Source organism: Amblyomma mixtum, chromosome 3, assembly GCF_055824585.1.
Source record: "Amblyomma mixtum isolate Tamu chromosome 3, ASM5582458v1, whole genome shotgun sequence".
NCBI classification, from domain to species: Eukaryota; Metazoa; Arthropoda; class Arachnida; order Ixodida; family Ixodidae; genus Amblyomma; species Amblyomma mixtum.
Genome location: NC_143014.1, coordinates 23,600,279 through 23,621,183, shown reverse-complemented (window position 1 = coordinate 23,621,183; position 20,905 = coordinate 23,600,279). Strand labels below are relative to the sequence as shown.

General features: G+C 50.7%; 1 protein-coding gene across 1 annotated transcript in view; it reads right to left on the bottom strand.

Annotated features, from left to right (window-relative positions):
- Window positions 1–20,905, bottom strand: part of LOC149349435 (uncharacterized) — a 127,075-nt gene that overhangs the window by 17,410 nt on the left and 88,760 nt on the right. Inside the window, exons 5-10 of the mRNA XM_089576777.1 lie at window positions 18,106–18,240; window positions 17,823–17,972; window positions 10,495–10,644; window positions 10,279–10,434; window positions 3,534–3,650; window positions 3,233–3,472 (exon numbers count right to left, since the gene is read on the bottom strand). Of these exons, the coding sequence (XP_089432903.1) occupies window positions 3,233–3,472; window positions 3,534–3,650; window positions 10,279–10,434; window positions 10,495–10,644; window positions 17,823–17,972; window positions 18,106–18,240 (948 nt within the window). The remainder of the gene's footprint in view (window positions 1–3,232; window positions 3,473–3,533; window positions 3,651–10,278; window positions 10,435–10,494; window positions 10,645–17,822; window positions 17,973–18,105; window positions 18,241–20,905) is intronic.

Genomic DNA, 20,905 nt, shown 5'->3' with positions numbered 1-20,905 from the left:
CCGGGCCAGCACGTCTTCCCGAAGTTTAATTAATTTTGTAACCGTTTCACCACAGCTGGAGTAGTTTCTCCGAGGCGATAAAATTGTTCGTCACAGCGCTTATCCGAGCCGATTGAGAGTAACACAAAGAAAGCTCCTGCCTTGCCTCACGGAGTCAGACGTCGGTTCCAGGTGCGCCAACGACGATTTCGATTATATGAAACACTAACTAACGTGCACATGAACGGTTTCGCATTTCGTCAAAATCGACGAAATTAAAGTTATGATCTAAGTAGAATGGATTCGAAAGTACACCGGTATTTTCGTGAACGTGATGCTATTTCAAGGTCTCTTATAGGGGCACCCAGCGCAACTCTATCCCATCTGCTCTTAGTAAAAATCCATTTATAGTTCCTTCTGGCTACGTTCATGTTTGTTCGGCAGGAAAAGACGCATGACAAAGTTCGATTCAAACATTGCTTTCCCGCCACTAGATTCAAGCTAGAAGCGTCAAGACCGCAAAGAATTCCGCGATGACGTCGCGGCTGGCAGTGGATGCCACGCTGTAGCCTCCTCGGGGATCCGAACTGTTTTGCAATTTTCCTAGCGAAAACGGCCAGTGAAGGCGGTCCCTCAATTTTTGGACTTCTCTTCGCTTACGAAATCTGTCCTCAGTGCAGGGGCAACTTCCATTTGTACGAAAAGTGAGTGGCGACGATACAAGCGTACAAGCTAACAGCGAAATTCGCATCGCTTATTTGATATCAACGCCGAGCACGGGCCTATGCAACTTCCCCTGTCGATGAAGCCATTCTGCATTTCATGCGCTGTGAAGAAAAGAGACATGCCCACCTGTTAAGAGCGGAGCTTGTGCCTTGCTGATCGAGGCGTACTTACTCACGTGCATGTATAGGTGGCATGCAGAGCCTCGCCGCGGTGCTGCGGTGCAACGCCGCTGGCCGCCATGATTGAGGTGCACGTAGCAGACGAACTCCTGCTCCGCAAGCATGTTTTCTTCGCGTGCCACATTCAGACTGCCGTTTGGGATTGCCTGCATCGGAGATTCGGCCGGTAGTCGCCGGGCGCGATGGCCGCACGAAACTACGTCGTAAACGATTTCAGTTGCGCTTGTTAGCGCTGCTCGAGCCGGCCGAGGAAACAGCTCGGATATATTGGTCAATGGCAGCAGAAACCAGAGTGCTGCACGCAATTCAGGCACATTCGCGGGGAAGAGATCGGTGACCTGGCGCACTCGATAGCTGCGACGCATCTGCGGTGCATTAGCACTTCGGGTAAATCTCTGACAAAAGGCGCCGAGTATGCCTAGTGTGAACGTCCTCTGCACGCAACGCGTACACATGGCCGGACTTGGGAGGCCGTGTTACCACTCTGGAGTAGTCGTTCTTTTGCACAAAGATGGTCGTAGATTGTCACAACGGCCGCTCATAAGGCAGCAAACTGAGCTAGGTAGCTGTTCACTTTTGCACTATGCGCACCGTGTTGACAAAATTCAACACGAGAGTACCTGCTATCTGACACTTGTTCGCGCTTCGTCAGTGTCGTCTATTTTTCGTGCCGGCATCTGACAACACAGCGCACGGTGCAAAAATTTGTGTGCTCTTTTGGAAGGGTCGAGGTTGCCGCGCCAGCCCGCGAGCTTGCAGTATCACCCTGACGCAAGCGCAGATTTTACGCCGTCCACGATAAAAAGACGCCGCCTGGGTGGCCACGGCTCCACCGAAAAACGAAGCGCATGCCCCTAGAATTCATTTCAAGATCAAAGCAAGCACGAGGTCAGATCCTTTCATTCAACATTTAAACAAACATTGGTGGCCGTCCTGCGCTTGTTTAGGATGCACTTCAAATATTTCGCACGTCAGCCGCAGATTAAAATTCAAAGCATTATACCACTGACAGATATGTAGTAGAGCTCGGATATCAGCGGCTCTGCGCAGGCATACGCAGCCCACAGTTGTGCAACGAGCACCGCAGACGCGCCGCAGCTATCGAGTGGCGCCGGGTCACGGATCTGTTCCCCGCGAATGTGCCTGAACTGCATGCGGCTCCCGGGCTTGCTGTCATTGACCACTATCCGAGCTTCTATCCCAGAATCGACGGGCGCCAAACCCGCGACCAACTTTCGTCGCTGCGCCTCTTTCCTCAACAGGCTGGAGCAGCGGTAACATGCGCAGCTGCCCAATTGAAGTGGCGTTCGTTTACGACGTAGTTACGTGCGGCCATCGCGCCCAGCGTCTACCGGCCGAATCTCCGATGCACGCGGATTCCAAACGGCAGTCTGAATGCGACCCGCGAAGCAAACATGCTTGCGGGAGTTCGTCGGCTATGCGCACCTCAATCATGGCGGCTGGTGGCACCGCAGCGCAGCGCCGCGGCGCGGCTGTGCGCCAGTGCATACAACCTATAAGCATGCGCGTCACACGTTTCTGTGCGCTCTATATAAAAATGTTTTACAGGAGCATGGGCATGTAATCATATAACAAAGCACTTTTCAATGTGCCTACTTTCCGGACGGCCCTGTAACGCGACCGAGAATAAACTTTGCAAAACGCATTCACCGACTTCCGCCACAATGCCCGCCCAGCATGAATGGAAAATGTACGTATACATCCGCGAATGCTATCTCAGCACTGAATGCGCTTGTTTCCTCTCGTTTGCAACGAGTACTCGAGTCGCTATACTTCATAGCATAGTGCGGAAGCCACTCTTTCGAGTGGCTTCCGCACTGAACCGCATTATTCTAGAGAGGCTCGTTGTTTTTGCTTCACAGCATCCGCCCGAAGCCAACCTGGCCAAGCCTCCCGTTAGCGTATCCGCCCACCGCTCACCTTGCGTCCAGCGTTGCGGGCCTTGACTGAGGACAGAGGCGCGCGCACTCACGAAGCTTTGCGCGAGAGTTCGATCTTGGCCAGTCGAGCCTATTTCTTCCGCTGTTTAATGTCCGCCCCGATAGCGCACTTACGCTGAACGATTTTCGCATAGACCTCGCGAAAAATTGGTCCTGCGAAATAATTTGCCAAAGGAGCGCTAAGTCACCCTGCTTCGCAAAAATTTAGTACTCGTGAAATATACTAATATTCCGACATCACCCGAATTCGCGAAATATTGAGCTCGCAAAAAATGTTCATAGTAATCCACTTCCTATACCTACGGGGCCATGCATACAGTGACCTTATGAGGTCTTTCTGTAGAATGAGTGGGGCCCAACCGAGCCAAGGAGGAAACGAGTGCGCACCGTGGATGCAGGCCTTCTCGTCTTCGTCGCTGCCATCGGCGCAGTCGACGACGGCATTGCACAGCGCGTACTGGGGCACGCACTGTCCGCTGCGGCACCGGAAGGCGGCGCGGTCGCACTTGACGCCCCGGTAGCAGCGGGCCTCGTCGCTGCCGTCGGGGCACTCCCAGCGGCCGTTGCAGACGGCGGCGCGGGACTTGCAGGTGCCGTCGTCGCACTGGAACGCCGCGGCCGGACAGCCTGCGCCGGGAGCAGCTTCATCAGCGGAGCCCGCCAGAGCGCGCGGAGGGCGCCAACTTACGGTGCGGCACGCAGCTCGACTCGTCGCTGCCGTCGGCGCAGTTCTTGAGGCCGTCGCACACGAAGTACCAGGAGAGGCACTCGCCGCTCCGGCACTGGAACGTGTCGTTTAGGCAGCCTGCACGAATCGCGTTTGCGATGAACCTCGCCGCTTAGCTCATGGAGGGCTCTCGCGCTGGACCTCCTTCAGCAGCGGCTTCGTCCCGCCAAGGCGAACAATCTTCGCTGGCACGGTAGCCATGATTCAACGCCCAACTCACACATGATATAGTCCCGCACTTTTTCTCCACCTATGAGTGCACCCACAGACGTGTCCCTGAACTTCTTTGAAACCGCGCTTTGGATAAATGGACCGATGTTAGGAGCGTTCTCATTGAAACCGGGCTTTGGCGTGTGCCGCCACGCTCGGTACTTTATTTTTTTTTTACATACAGGGTGTAACAGCTAACTCTAGCCAGGGTTTAGAGATATGCCGACGCACTAAAAGACTATGCGACGAAATACATGTCGCTGGATATTGTATGGAGCAAGTCACACTACTCTTTGTATTCTGTTTAATTGCATAATTAGTCGAGATTAATTAGCCAACTTCGCAAGTTAGGCAACAATCCTCGCAAGCTTCTTAATCTCATCCGCCCACCTAACTTTCTGTCGCACCCTGCTACGTTTGCCTACTCTTGGAATCCACTCCGCTACCCTTAATCTTGCCTTCGCATTACATGCCCTGCCCAAGCCCACTTCTTCCTCTTGATTTCGACTAGGATGTCGTTAAGTCGCGTTTGTTCCCTCACCCACTCCGCCCTCTTCCGATCTCTTAACGTTACACCTATCATTTTCCTTTCCATAGCTCGCTGCGTTGTCCTTAACTTAAGCTGAATCCTCTTCGTTAGCCTCCACGTTTCTGGCCCATAGGGGAGTACCTGCAAGATACAGCTGTTGTATTCTTTTCTCTTGATGGATATTGGTAAACTGCAGCGATACAGGTCAAACTCTGATCGAGGTCAAGCTGATCTGGTCTGTTCGCGCCGCAGATGGAAGTTTATGCAGACGACGATGTGCGGTGCACAGCGCGAGAGTGCGTTGCAGTTTAACAGAAGGTGTGATCGTCTGCGGGGATAGCATAGTGCTCTCGTGCAGTGGCCAGCGAAGGTGATCTGTTTGCACCGCCGCGGGTTCAAAACCCAGCTGCGGCAATGTTTATTTATTTCCGCATCTTCAAGGTCAGGGACGCCGCAGTGTTCTGGGTTGCGTCTGACCCCGTGAAGAAGTGCTTTCGCAGTAAAATATTGTGACTTGCTCCGTACAATAGCCAGCAGCATGCATATTGGTCACGCCGTCTCAGTGCCTTGGCATATTTTAATGCTAGAGCACTACTTCACGAGGTCAAATCAGCTCACCGGTTTTTGTCAAGCTTGATCTTGAGGGTGACATTGGGCAAACCATGACTAAATAAAATAAATATTGCCGCTACAGGGATTCGAACGCGCGAACAGATCAGCTTCGCTGGCCACTGCACGCGAGCCTCGTGCTGAACTGCAACACACACTCGCGCTGTGCATTGGACGTCGTCTTCTTCATCAACTAATACTGCTATCAAACTAATATTCGCGCTTTGAGTTACGTGGCGGTAGTGACCTAGAGATGTGCGCTGCATGCGTTAGCGTGGACAACGTTGCGGCAGAAACACGGCACTAGAGCAATACCCGTTGGCGTTGATAACATTGCTGTAGAAATGCGGCACTGGAGCATAGGCCGCCGGCGTATATTGGGTAAATTGGCGTTGACGGTGAAAAAGTTGAAGACGTGTACAACCGGCTCTTTACAATTTTACATTTACCTCTAAACCCTATAGATGGATAGTTACCGCAAAATATGTTCAATTGTTTTCACACCTTTACCACTCACTACACATTTGTCATCATCTTGGTTAAATTTTATTTTGTAGCTTCGCGGTCCAGGGACCCAAGGGGGGTCTAAACACACTTGCCATAATAAAGTTTCTCTCTCTCTCTCTCTGGCGTTCTAAGGCACCCTGATCTCGCTTCAAATAGGAGACCACCACCTCTTCAATTATCAGCGATCGATTCCTTCCTGACTTGCCTTTTTCATTTTCTGTAAAAGTCCAGAGCCTGCAACTTTTTTTTTTTTCACTGAATTATACCTGTTCTCACATTCTGCCTTTTTGACCCGGCGTTCAAAGCTCTTAATTTCCCCGTTCTGGTTTCCTGCATACTTACCGGTAAGTTTTCTAGTCTCTTTCCGCCACTGTCAGTACTGTAGAAGTGCAGTCAAACTTCGCTATAAGATAAGGCTTATAACGACATTATGAATATCACGAAGGAACAGTCATTTCCCGTGGAAGCTCCGATAGAAGCCTATATAGTATATATGTCGTTTTAACGAAATATACTTTCCTACAACAGGATATATAACGAACCTCCATTGAGCATTTCGCGTTGAGTACGCCGATTTGTAACGGTGCCCAACACTTCCGTACCGGTTCAGTATGGCGAACTCAAATAACTGCTCATAACCGGCTCTGTCGAGCAGCGCACAAAACTTACTCCGCCTGCAGTTAGTCAGCAGTAGCCCCGTTCTCCCTCGCTGCACTTCTCTGGTTCCACGTGGCTGCGTATTCTCACCAGTGGGCGTGGCGTGCTTGACAATAAGTGGCGGATCGCGAAAGCTCAAAACAATTTCCGTTGACACAAAGCATACCCATTCTCCACATTTCTGCCGTGCGGTCAAGTGTTGTGGTCCGCGCCCTCGAGAGCCACGCGGCGAAGCCAACCGAAACGCGTGCTCGCGACGAAGTCGCCGCCGCGCGCACTCTTTTCCAGCGGCCAATATCACTATCAGCACCTAAAAAACGGAGCTATTGATTCTGAATAGGTGATGAATAAGTGTGATGTCAAGTGCTGCAAATCCATTTCATTTTTGGATGGCCGCGTTGTAAGTATGGTTAGGGAAAAAAACGCGGTTGATATTATTTACTGCGGCTGTTTAACAAGCGCCCGTTGCGCCGCACTGCGCGTATATTTGAGCGTATAAATTATTAAACATGAAGACCGGGAAAGCATTACGAGAAATTATTGAACTGAAGGTGATGGACATCGCTTGTGAGTTCCTGCATCGTTCTTGATCGCACGAACAGCAACGCGCTGGTTTCAGAGGATATATATGTACTGGTGTCCGGCAGCCACACCACATAGCAATCTAACATGAAGCTCTACACGCGGTTCCTAACGCAGAGGAAACGCTGTGTGAGCGCAGTTCACCGTCGTTCACTTTCATCGCCATCAGAGGAATGCGGTTAGCTAACGAGCTGTAAAAAAATGCCCTACAGTGCATTTGCTTGTAGATAAGAGGTTTGTTTGGTAAAAAATAAAAAAATGGCGGTGTTGTAATATTGGTGACTCAGTTAGGAATTGGGAACGGTATCTAGTGTTTAACATCAGCTGGTTAGAAGGAATCGTTTCGAGGCAGTTTCCACGCTACTGGAATTCTCATGCAACATCAAGAAATCGTGTTATTCATTAGCTAACAGGCACTTTCTTTTGGGCGATGCTGTGCAGAGACTCTCGAGCCTTAGCGTACCATGGCGTACCACTGGCCAACACATTCGGTGTTGCTGTCCCGGTAAAAGAATTAAGAGGTGTGCAGAGGTATCCTCCACCGCGAGCGTCGGTGGCCCAGCAGCAGATGAACACGTACACGAGAAATATATCGAGTTTGTTTCGTGCCCGCTTTCCTGGCCTTGCTGTTCCTTAAACTATGCATTCAGTGTTTATCGGCCACCCGCCGCGGTGGCTCAGTGGTAAGGCGCCCGTCTACCGAGCCGGAGTACCCGGGTTCGAACCCGACCGCGGCGGCCGCGTTTCGATGGAGGCGAAACGCAAGAGGCGCCGGTGTGCTGTGCGATGTCAGTGCACGTTAAAGATCCCCAGGTGGTCGAAATTATTCCGGAGACCTCCACTACGGCACCTCTTTCTTCTTTATCTCCCACCTTCCTCCCTTCTCTTACGGCGCGGTTCAGGTGTCCGCCGATATATGTGAGACAGATACTGCGCCATTTCCTTTCTTCAAAAAACCAATTTACATTTACATTTACATTTAGCGGCAGCTTGAGTCAGCGTAAAAAAAACATAAACGGCGCTTTTTCCGTAACCATGCGGTATAAAGCGGCCATCAGTAAGGAAAAACAGGACTGCACCACGTCACAGAGTGGCACTACGCGGCCCTAGGCTTGGTGCCACAGCGCGACTCGTCAGCACGACAGAGGGCTGCACCTGGCCCATCTCTTGGGCGAGAGAGTTTGTCGTCATTCGGTGCACCGTCGCAGCGAACGGCCGCCCGATGCGAAGGCATCGAGGCTAAGGCCGCGGACCGTGTATTTTTGAAACTGCACATTCGCCCGCGTGTTGAAGGCTCCCACAGCACGCATCGGCGGCACACCAGACGCCGGCTACGTTGTCCTCGGTATGCACAGAGGCAGGCAGGCAAGCCCGCTGAAATGCAACAGTTGCAACCAAGGGCGCGAAAACGAAGCAACGGCTGCAACGAAGAAATCTAGAGGCCCCATCGACTTAGTTATGAGGTTAGACTGTGTATTAAATGCCTTAGCTGCCCATTTTTTTTTTGGTCAAGTTTCCTCAGGCGTTCTTCATATAATATTTTCTTCCCGCGCTTAAAACGATGGTCATCCCATTCCCCCCACTGTACTGCGTCATTTGCGGTTTTTCCGTGAGCCCCTGATGCTAACCAGCCAGCAGCTCTGATTTATATCTGACCTGACTGAAATTCTGCCCTTAGATACAGAACATCGTTCCCAAAGATAAGCCTAAACTGGCTCGGTATTTTTTTCTTTACACTCCTCGAACTAGTCTGTCAAACTTTTAGGCACTTTCTAGTAGTTTTTTCCCCCTCCCCGCTTTTTTTAATATTCGAATTATGTTGACTTTTTACGCTATGCCACTTTTGAATTCTGAAATTGTATCTAATCTTCGAATCGCTTTTTGCAAACGTCTACCGCAGATACATTCACTTTACCTTTGCTTCTCTAAACCCTAGGGCCTCAGGGAGAGTGACTCCTGTACCGACATCCGCATAGATACTGCCGCATTCTAGTGAGATATGCTGAATTGTGTCTGAGGATTTACCACGCACTATACACAAGCCTCATCCTCTTGCTTAAATTTCTTTTTGCGGCTTCGTGTTTTAATACACCCTGACCTCGCTTCAAAAAGCAGGGCGTTCCTTCTTGAATTCCCATAGAACGATTCCTTGCTAATTTCTCTTTTTAATTTTCTGTCCAGGCACAGAGCCTGCTCTTTTTTTGCATTTAATTATTCTAGTTCTCACCCTCTGCAGTTTGGCCCGGCGTTTAAAGCTCTTTATCGCCGTGCTTTTGTTTCTTACATACTTACTGGCAGACAAAGCGGGGGGGGGGGGGGGGGGGGTTGCTCGCAGCTGGCTGAGCACTGCCAAGAGAACAGGCCGGGGGGGGGGGGGGGGGGGCAAACTTGATTTCGCTCCGCCCCCTTGGATACGTGCCTGCTTACGGGTCAGCGTTCTAGTCCTTTTCCGTCGATCTGAGTCAAAGCTCTTTCTGCGCAAGTATTTAAATAACTTAGTTACCTATATGCTATCGTCCAATTTTCTGAAGCTTTCTTAATACAATATCATATTATTTGCTTACGGCGCTTGAAACGATGCTCAGCCTATATCACCTTGTGCTGCCCCATTTGCGGTTTTGCCGTGGGCACCTAGTGCTAACCTCCCAACAGCTCTCTGATTTATTTGTAGTTCCGACTGAACTTCTGCCATCGGGCACAAAAACGCATTTCTAAAAGTAAGCCCTGCTACCATTATTTCTTTACAAATGCTTCGCACCAGCTTTACCCTCGTAATTCCATATGCTTCATAATCGCGGCACCTCTTGGCCCTTTTTCCGTTGTAGTCTTTTCGTCCCGTATGGCTGTCCTTCGTTTACCCACACCTCGAAATATTTGTATTCTGTCAGCACTGGATTACTGGCGGATTTGTACTGTAAGCACCTGATCTTTGGGATCGATGAATATTATCGAACTTGGCTTATTTGCGCTAAAAGCAAAGCCTAGAGCGTCTGCTTTGTCTTCACAAATAATTACCAGGGTTTGTAAATGTTGTTGTCCACCACCTAATAGCACAATTTTGTGAGCATAGACTGAACCCGGGAGCCTCTGCTCTACAATCGTACGGTCTAATTTTTGCATAATATAGCCTAGATTACTTCCTTGTAGGTTTAAAAAAATATATTTATCATGTAAATCATGAACAGCAAATGTGATAAAGGCCAGCCGTGCCTTAATACTTTGCGTACCTCAACTGTTGTGGCATTCCTTATCGGTTCCCATGCAGTTTGAACTTGATTATCACGGTTAATTTCCGTTAGCAGTTCTATTAGCTCATGACCGATGCCTTCAGATTTTTTAGTGTGCTCCGCAGAAGCTGCCTATTTACTTTGCTGTACGCAGCGCCGATGTCCCGGAAAGCTAAACAGAGAAGCTTGTTTGCCTTGGCCGCCACCTATCAACCTTCCTGTCAGCACTTCCCGCCGGCCATTGTTCAGGTGATAGCCCTGGTTACGGCATCCTCTCTGTGCGTGCAAAAGAAGCTGCGAAGGACGCGAACGCTTGTCGCCGTCTCTCCAGTGCCCATGCAGAGTCACCAAGTCCTGCCAGCACTGAGCCGAAGAGTCTCCTCACCCGTGCTGCGCGCGCTGCAGTGCGGCGTGGGCGCCAGGCAGTCGCAGCGGCCGCCCAGGCACGCGCTGTGCTTGTCGCGAAGCCGGCACTCGGCGGTCGCGTTGCACGGCTGGCCCAGCGACGCCGCCTGCAGCGCCACCTCGTTGATGCTCGTCCCTGCGCGCAAGCGTGGCGTTAGCGCACTGCCCTTCTTCCCGGGAGCGAGCAAGGGCTCACCGGAGGCCTGCTGCTCGCAGCGCATCTTGCTGCGCGACATGCGGAAGCCCCGCGCGCACACGCACACGCTGGTGTCGCCCTTGCGGCCGCAGAGCGAGTGCCGGGTGACCCGCGAGCAGTCGTCGTCCGTCCGGCAGGCGCTTTCCAGGTCTGCATGCAAGGCGGGACACGGTAAGTTTTCCACTGCGGCCTCCACGATACTTCAAACGCTTCGAATCTGCTGTAATGTTGGGCACTGTAGCCGCTTTCAGGGAATACGGCGCACAATTCCTACTGGCACAACCTCGTTGATACGGGCTCGCTTAGCCTAAACTGTTCGCTTATTCCAACTTACGCTCCCGTCCCGTCAACTTCAAGTGAATTAAAAAAGCTGCTCTTTATTCCAAGTCTGCATAATTACCTAAAGAAATTTTCCAGTCCCCTTCGAGTTCGAAATATCGAGAGTCGACCAAAAGCTTTGCGGATATTTTGTTACATTTTAACCACGGTTTCTGCAGTACACGAATTTCTTCACTGTCATTGCAATTGCGAATGGACATTTTATCAAACTGTCGAGTCAAGAGATCAGCCCATAGCTTGACAACGCGCGAACGGGTGCTTACTACGGGTACACTGTAAACCACTTTATACCCCTAAGGGTAGATTGTAGTGTCTATACCTCCACCCCTGCACCAGTCCAAAACGGCATGTAAACAGACATAAAATAGGTGGTTCGTAGGAGGTTACTCCCCATGCTGTAAGTGGTTTTGGAACGAATCAGCACCCTTATTAAACGGTGCAGCAAGAATAATTTACGAGTTTACCAGGGTGCAAGCCATTATCACGAGTCAAACAAATACACAGAGGACCTATTCGTGCATCTAGCACGAAACCTGCTCTATCCGCAACATTCAGCACAATATGACACAAAGCCTCATCAACACAGCACGTCAGAACACAAAGGCTACGAGGAAGTAAGCGCAACCGCCCGTGTCTACGTACAAATACAAATCAAGACCGCACGCAGTGCAAGCATGTCTGCAGAGCACCAGAACGCTCCGTTTACTTTGCGCTTGCACTTTTGCCGAGTATGTATACAAAGTGTCCCAGCTAACTTTAGCCAGGGTTTACAAATATGCCGAGGGACTGTAAGACGACGCGACCAAATGCATGTAGCTGCTTATTGTATGGAGCAAGTCACTATTTTGTATCCTGCTTAATTGAATTATTAGTCGCAATTAATTAGCCAACTTCTCAAGCAACGAAGTTGGACTAAGCATTCCAATGAGAAAGTTGTAGAATGATGCGCAAAACATCCGACTGAACAGTTTCTGATTTTCCATCTTTAACGTATTAGTTTTTTCCGCTCACTGCAGATGCCCGCGAAATACATATAATCTCACGACGTCATCTTAGGCTGGGACTTTCTCTCCCAACATGACGCTGTCATCGACTGCACTCGTTCCGAAGTCGCCCTTCTTCCATTCGGCGACGACTAGGTGAACGCTTCCACTAACTTGTGCTCCAAGCTGACTGTGGCTGATGACGTCATGATCCCGCCGTGCTGTGCTGTGCTCGTCTCTGTTCATTGCGACTCTGCATCCAACGGCCCTGTCATCTTCATCCCGTCCGACTCCTTCGCTTCTCGCCACTGTCTACCCCTGCCATTCGCCGTGCTTACCGTCTCAGCCGGCTGCAGCGCCTTGCCCCTGACGAATCCATTCCTGTGCCCCTCCACTCTTCTTCACGGTGAATGCTTGGGATATGTCCAGCCCTTCGCCTCCGTCGTCACCTGGGACCCTTCTGAGGACGACTCCTGCCGCCTGCAAGTGTCGTCACTTACTTCTTCCCCACCGTCTCCTGATCCCGCTCCCGAGGCCGTCTTCGCGGGCTCAATCGACGCGAATCTTCCGCCATCAGAGAAGACCCAGCTTGCGACCCTGCTAGATAAGTTTCGGTCATCGTTTGACTTCTCTCACCACCGTTTGGGCCGCACTTCAGCTGTTACCCATCGGATCGACACAGGCGCCCATTCGCCGTTGCGCCAACGCCCATATCGCGTCTCGGCCGCCGAACGCCAGGTTATCGACACCCAGGTGAATGATATGCTGAAAAGTGGAGTCATACAACCATCACACAGTCCTTGGGCTTCCCCCGTCGTCCTTGTCACCAAGAAAGACGGCTCTATCCACTTTTGCGTTGACTACCGGCGCCTCAACAAAATCACCCGAAAAGACGTCTATCCGCTGCCCCGCATTGACGACGCACTTGACTGCCTGCAGGGAGCTGAATTCTTTTCATCGTTAGATCTCCGTTCGGGGTATTGGCAAGTCCCGATGGCCGACGATGACCGCCCTAAGACAGCCTTTGTGACGCCTGACGGGCTGTATGAATTCAACGTCATGCCCTTCGGACTATGCAATGCCCCTGCCACTTTTGAGCGAATGATGGACACCATACTGCGCGGCCTGAAATGGAAAACCTGCTTATGTTACTTGGACGACATCGTTGTTTTCTCCCCAGATTTCCAGACGCACCTCGTTCGCCTAGAGCACGTTTTGAGATGCCTCGCGGCAGCCGGGCTTCAACTCAATTTAAAGAAATGTCGCTTTGCTGCTCGCCAGTTGACGATTTTGGGCCACGTCGTGTCAAAACAGGGTGTTCTTCCTGACCCAGCAAAGTTTCGTGCTGTCTCTGAGTTCCCGAAGCCCTCTACGATGAAGGAACTTCGCAGTTTCATCGGCTTATGTTCTTACTTCCGACGCTTTATCCGAAATTTCGCAAAAAATGAATTGCCTTTTGTCCCGTCACCTCTGACAAATCGATGTCAAAATAAACTTCACTTCACTCCTTCTTCTTCTTCTTCTTCACAAAAAAATACAAAATACAAAAAACAAATATTTACGTTTGAGCGACCGGCCTGCGACGACCAAAGTGAGTGTGCGCGTGCCGTATGCTCCCCCACGAACAATGGCCCGCACGATGCCCTCACTGGCGCAGGGCAACGCATCTGTGCCGGCCGGAAAGGCATCGCGGGGGCCGCAGCCGGCCGCTCCCCATCCTCCACGCAATTTGCACGCCCGTGCACTCTCAACCACCTTGCGCGGGCAGCACCCCACGTTTATTTTATTGCGTAAGCAATATTAAGACAGGCTTCAGCCCTTCGCGTCAGGGCGGCCGCGAGGCACGTTTGACCTTGAAGGGCGGCGCGAGGCGCGGCGCACTACAGCTGTAACCGCGCCGCTGCCGAGTGGAGGCGCTGCCGTCGCCGCGCTCTCGCCAGCTGCGGAGTGTGGAGAGGAGAGAGGAGGCTGGAGAACGGGGGGGGGGGGGGGGGGTATAAAATGCGTTCGCTCGCCTGCGAGGGGCGGCTTCGGCCGCGAGGAGTATCTGTTCTCGCTTCGGCGACCGCGGCTTCGGCCGCTTCTTTTTGAGCAGCGTCCGCTCCGGCGGACGCAGTTGTTGCTGCGACGCGCGTCTTTTCTTTCCTTTTACTCTTTCCGCTGATCTTTTAACTCTCCTCTATCTGCACGTGGCAGCGGTGGTGGCTTGGCTCGAGCCAGTAGCAGGCCCGTGCAATTTCCTCTTCATCCTTTTCTCAGTCACAACAACAACAACACGGCTCCGTCGTTATGTCGCCTGATAAACAGAAAAAGAGGCTACGTCGGCTTGACGAAGCCAGGAAACGACAACGGGCTTCGGAGACAGATGAAGAACGCGAACAGCGCCTTGCTAAGCGGCGCGCTCAAGACGCTGCTAGACGGGCGCACCGCGCCTCTAGAGAAACAGAATTGTCTACAACCGGTGATAATCCAGAATAGAACGCTATGGATGCTTGCGCAACCTACCAGGTTTAACCAAAGCTAAACCCCAGCAATTTTTTTTTATTTCAATACCCTGTATTTGTACATAGTGTATATTGCCGCCCCACCCCTATCCTTTCTTCTGTCGCTCCCCCCTTTCTTTCCTTCTCCCTGTCCTCTCCGTCTCTCGCTAGCCGCAGCTCAGGTGCTTCAGGCTTCGATGCCAGATGCCGCGGCTAGCAACATCTTTTCCCTTCAAATTTTATTTTATTATTACCAATAAATAGCCACTAACAACATGACCGCTTGCGCGCCGCGATCGCAGTGCTCTCAAAAGTTCCGCGTCAAACGAATAGATCATTTAGCTGGATGTGCTGCCGCTTAAAAGGTGACAGGGCAGCGACGCATGCGCTGGCTGTGCGCTTTACGCCAGCACAAGCCATAAAAAAAAAGAATACAGAGTATGCCAGGCAAGCCATCAGGGCTGCGTCTGCTTGTCATCATGAGCAGCCTTGAGGGAAGCATACCGCTGCTGTAAATCTCACAGCCAGCGCCTGCGTCCTGCCCTGTCGCCTATTAAGCGGCAGTACACCAGGCTAAACGATCAGTTTGTTCGTACGCGAGAACGTTTGAGAGCACTGCAATCGCGCCAAACAAGCGGGCACGTCACGTAGTATTTTCAGCACGTAAGCACCAATCCGATGGGTGCCAACCCCGAGCATAATCGTCCGTTGTCTGTTCCGTCCAACGCGAACGCTCCGTCCCGCAGCACTGCACGCTCATCGTTGCCTTCTACGCAGCAAAAATCTGTGATTTCGCACTGATTCGAATGTAGTGAACATCCTCTGTATTTTTTTTTATTTCGCGAGCACCTGCAATGAGTGGCAAAAAAAAAAAAACTAATACTTAATGGATGGAAAGTTAGAAACTGTTCAGTCGGACGTTTTGCGGACCGTTTTACAACTTTCTCATTGGAATTTTTCACCTAACTGCGTTGCTTGCGATGTTGGTCAATTAATCTCGACTAATTATGCAATTAAACACAACAAAAAATAGCGCGACTTGCTCCATACAATAGCCAGCGACATGCATTTGGTCGCGTCGGCTTCGAGTGCCTCGACATACGAGGTCTGTTAGAAAAGTATCCGACTTTAATTTTTTTTTGCGAACACCTCATGGATATGAAACAAGCGCGCTTACAGCAGCCGACCTTGAACCCTCGTGCGCATGCACGAATTTTTTCTCGCCTGCCGATAGCGTCAGTCGCTGGGAAGCAGCGTTTGAGTGAGGCAGTGCACAGTGCTCTCGTCGGTTTTTTGTTGCAAGGAAAATGGCGGAGCGAGAGGAGCAGCGCTACTACCTCAAATTTTGCCAGAAACTTGGCGATAGCCAAGTGGAAACCATTCGAAATGTTCAGACGGCCTTCGGTGATGACGCTATGAGCAGCACACAGATTAAGCAGTGGTGCAACTGGTTTCAAGACGGCCGCACATCCATGGAGAGAGAGCCACGCTCCGGTCGGCCATCAACATGCCGAAATGACCAGGTAATTGCCGAAGTGAACGCTGTGGTGATGTGGGACTGTTGTGTGACTATCCGAGAAATTGCGGGAGAGGTGGACACCAGCAATTTTTCTGCACATTCCATTATCACCGAAGATTTGGCCATGGAGAGAGTTGCGGCGAAATTCGTGCCGAAGCTGCTGACGGTGGAGAAAAAGCAGCTTCGTGTTGAAGTCTCACAGGACATGCTGGATTCCGCAAACAGTTAGCCTGACTTCACAGACGCCGTAATCACTAGAGACGAGTCTTGGGTGTACGGGTACGACCCGGAAACCAAATCCCAGTCGTCACAGAGGACGCATTCTACGTCACCAAGACCAAAGAAGGCCCTCCAAGTGCGCAGCAATGTCAAAGTGATGCTGACTGCTTTTTTGACTCTCTCTGTGTGGCACACTACGAGTACGCACCCCACAGGGTCAAAGAATGACTAAAGAGTATTACAGGGATGTCCTCCATCGCCTACGTGGTGCTGTGCGGCGCAAGAGACCGGAATTGAGGTCAACAAGAAATTGGCGCATCCCTCGCGGCATTGCTCCTGCACATTCCTCGCACTTGATTCAGACTTTTCTGGCGAAAAACCACACTCCTGTAGTTCAACAGGCTCCTTACTCTTCTGATATGCCCCTACCACTTCTGGCTGTTTCCTAAAATCAAGAGGCCATTGAAAGGAGCGCGATTTCAGAAAAGAAATGCCATTGTGGTTGCAACGACAGCAGAGCTAAATTCCATTCCGAAAAGGGCCTTTTCGGAATACTTCCAACAACGGCAGCACCGCTGGGAGATGTATATGGAGCCCCAAGGAGACTACTTTGAAGGTTATTAGGTTTCTAACACTCCAGTTATATATGCCAGTTTTTTTTCTTCGGCCAAAGGTCGGATACTTTTCTAACAGACCTCGTATTCTTAAACCATAACTAAAGTTAGCTGGGGCGCGCCACAAAGTAGCGCTCTTAGGTGATCATCGGTAGATCGTTCGAATGCGTTAGCAGCCAAAGTTCGTTATATCCGAAGTTAACACACGAAAGGTCGTTATATCAGAGGTAGCATACGAAGTTCGTTCGCTGCCCGTTTGGCAGCTGGGACACCTGCCGCTGGCTACTGACAAACTGCGCTCGCCATTTACGCTTGTACGGACCCGTATAACACAATTCCACGCATCAGGCACAAACGTCTCTTATCAGAAGGCCAGTATTAATTAACGCCGTATTTTACGCAGCTGTAAGAAGGGTTCCTAAGAAATGTTGAAAACCGTCTGCACCCCAGAAACCTCCAAGGGCACAGTGGCAGTAGATCAACCAATTTAACACCCTGAGAATAAAGGTGCGTGCAGAATTTAGGACACTCGTCTCGCTGAAATTTCTGGTGTTGTAATGGTGGTCTATAGGGTGCAAATAAAAGTTGTGCATCTCACACTGGCTCTCCATGCAGCGCATCCCCAGACGAGCGCTGTTATCTGCAATGACAGCATGCCTGCTTGCTATTGGTGAGATCACTGTCTCGACTTACTTATGCACTTCGGTCTGTGAGGAGGAGGAGAAAACATTTATTGTAGCACTGTATTGAATTGGGTAGGGAAGCTGTGGATGGTCGTTGACCTGGGTGGCAGTCCCTATTCCGGGACGCCATTGGCTGCCGCCGCTGCCCGTGCTCTCTGGACCAGGGCCCGCTGGGCCTCCAGGTCCGAGCTGGACAGGGCCGCTTGCCAGCCCTCACTAGTTGGCTGACTTATAACTGCTATATTTGTGTTTAACTGGCAGGCCCACACCATGTGGTATAGGTCAGCAATTTGCATCTGCCCGTGAATGTCGGGTCCACGTGTTTTAGTACGGCGGGATTTAAGAAAGACCCGGTTTGGAGCCGTCTGAGGTGGCACTCCTCGGTTCTGTCGATACCCTTGGCGGGTCCCGGGAAAAACCTTCAGAATTCGGATGCCGGCCCTGAGGCCATGTATAGGCCACGTATGGAGTAGACGCGAAACACTCACAGGGCAGACACTCGTTGGCGCGCGTCAGCAGGTATCCGGTGGGGCACTTGCACTTGCCGTACACGCCCGGGATGATGTACTTGCAGTAGCTGAACGGGTCAGCCAGCCTGCATTGCTGCTCGCTGAGGCAGTAGTCGTCCAGCTTGGCCGCTGCGCAATCGCCGAGCACTACTGAACACGGCCCGGGGCAGTGCAGAGCACAACCGCGTATAGTGTCCAACATGCAGCGGCATTCACCGAGAAATAAATAGCTACGCAAAGGATAAAAGAGGTTAAAACTCACGCGGCAGGCACTTGTCGAGGCGCAGGGGCAGGTATCCGCTCCGGCACTGGCAGAGGCCGTCGGGGCCGCAGCGGCTGTGTGCTACGCGCAGGGAGCACTGCTCGTCCAGGGCGCAGCCGTACGACAGCAGCGAGGCTGCGGGAGAAGAGGCCGCTGTGAGCAACCGACGACTGCACTTCCGCTGTTGGCCCAGAAGAAGCCGACTTACTTTCTACCCAATCTTTGACTCATTTGGCATCTGAATGGCTTGTTGGACACAAGCAAACATTAAAAAGCTGATTTCGCGTACTTTTTTGACCAGGTCAGCGGGGGCGCACAGTACGCCGCGGGCCATCACCCATAGTTAGCAACTCCTCTTTTTCAAGTTGAATCATATTTAGTAAGAACGCAGACAGCGGCTGAAGCTCTCCTATCCACATGATAGAAAAGTGCCGAAGTTACAATGCACTCTCAGGGCTACATTTTGTGGAGGATTCGTGTGTGCGCTAATGCAAAAGCGGCTGTTATACTGGCTTCACTTTTGGTGTTCTTGAAGGAATCAAAGTATTTAACTAGCATAACAAGTATTTAACTAGCATAACGTTACAAATGAACCTCATGAAGTGTACGGCACACATAATAAATAAATAGCCACAATAATAATTCAGATAACACTTCTGATTAGCAGTCCATCACCTGCACCCATGGAGACACCATTCTGGAGGAGTAAAAATTTTTTGAAAATAGGCTTTTTGGTGGTGGTGGTGGTGGTGGTGTGACACTTTCATTAAAACAGCCTTTATGTTAGGTGTTCAATAGGTCCTGGGCCAAGATGACGAGGGCGCGTTGCAGTTTCAGATCCAGGGAGGCGAGCCAGATGGGCCACGGTGTGGGTGGCGGGAAAGGATAGGCGAGGGACTGGAAGGCTGCGTGGCACTGTGTAAGGCAGTGTTCTATGTCTGCATACTGTCCACACACACATGTGTGTGGACAGTTTGGGCACTGAGGTGTGGTAGTGTGCCGGTACAGATAAAGTTTGGCTGGTGTACGTAGGAGATTAAACTGTAATCGGCGAAGAATGCGAGCTTCACGGATCGATAAGGATGGGCGTGGCGGTGGTAAATCAGCTAAGTCCAATTTTTGCTGCGCGTAGTATTCGTCGACAGTGCGTTTGTAAGCCCTGACCGCCTGCTCCGTCGGTGGGCTCGTCCATGGGATCCCCGGCGCCCGGTGTATAGTATCGCAGGCAAGCTGGTGAGCCGGCTCATTGCCGGGGATGCCCATGTGACCAGGGGTCCACCGAAGGTCACCGGTCGTGGGCTTAATGCTATGAGGGCGGCATCTAAGGCCGATCGGGTAGGGAAGGGGAGGGCTCTTTTGTGGAAGGCACGTAGAGCTGCCTGCAAGTCTGTATAGACAACGTATTGGGGGGCGGGGGGTAGGGTGGCAAAGTGTGTGATGGCATCGGCGATCCCGTGTATGTCTAGGGCGAGCGTGGAGGGTGGGGAGGTGTACGGACCGGTTGTGTGAGTGCTCGTTGTAGAGAGCCTGTCTCACAGAAGCCGCGGGCTCCACAGCAGGCTTTTTTAGTTAGCAGAACGTTTTTTTAGGCGTATCATTGTTACCGGTGTAGTACACCAGAATATAGCCAAGACGCGCTAACTAGCAGGCTGGTTAACTAATATTGAATAGTTAACTTTGAACTGTTGCTGTTACGCTCCTTAATTACTGGAAGGCGTGTAGCCCACCGTATTTAATATCCATATCAGTATTTAGAATTTCGGAAAAACGGTTAACCTCGGCACGGTGCCCCAACCAATTATGGCTATTTCGAAGAGTTACGCGCACTGGAGGAGTAGTTTTGCCTGCAAGCTTCTCGAAAGCGCATGTATTTTTGCGCGATGTGGACGAAATTTGTCGGACCACAGCGCCGAGGGCAACCGCGTTTTCGAAATACTAAAAATGATATGGATATTACTTACAGTGGCCTACACGCCTCTTAATAATTAAGGACCTCAACGGTAATAGTTAAAAACTTAAGCATTCAAATTTCTTAGCCAGCCTGCTAGTTAGCACGTCTTGGCTGTATTCTGATGTACAGTCTTTGTCAAAAGTAACCAGGCTGCATTGTTTTAATTCTCAGTCGTATATTTAAACTATTAGGCCAGCCCTCAAGCTCTAAATCTCTGTATGGTAAGGAGAACCCCTGTCCTCACTTTCAAAGAACTTTTTGATCTTTAGGGAAGCCGTGCGGGATCTGTTATACGAATGAGAAGCAAACCATGGAGCCTGGCTACTTTTGGCAAAGACTGTATTACACCGGTAACGATGATACGCCTCATCTAGCTCAAAAAACCTAACTTTAAAAATCGTGCAAAGTCTTAGGAGAAAGACGCCGTATAACGATGAAGCTGAGGTAAATCGACATCAATGAATTTTCAGTCGCTGCGTATTTTAGTCTCGTGTGCCAACCCTTCCATGCTCCGTAATGTGAGGGTTCTATGTGCGGGTGTTTGTGTGATATTTTTTTAACGTTCGGACTTTTTAAAAACTGCGAGAGATACGTCGGCGCGGGCTGTGGAGCTGGATTATACAGCTAGGCGGACATTATATACTTGATAGAGCTCAATAATAAAAAAAATTAATTCACTGAAATTAAATGATCAACTTTTTATTTTAATTCTAGAAGGCAAGACTATACCGCGAAATTTAAGGTCGCCAATACTTAAGGTGGGCCCAGTTTATAAATTTTCTTTATTGGCTATGTGGTTCGAAATATCGAACGTCAAAAGTACATAGTTGAAAACTGGTTCAGTTGGGT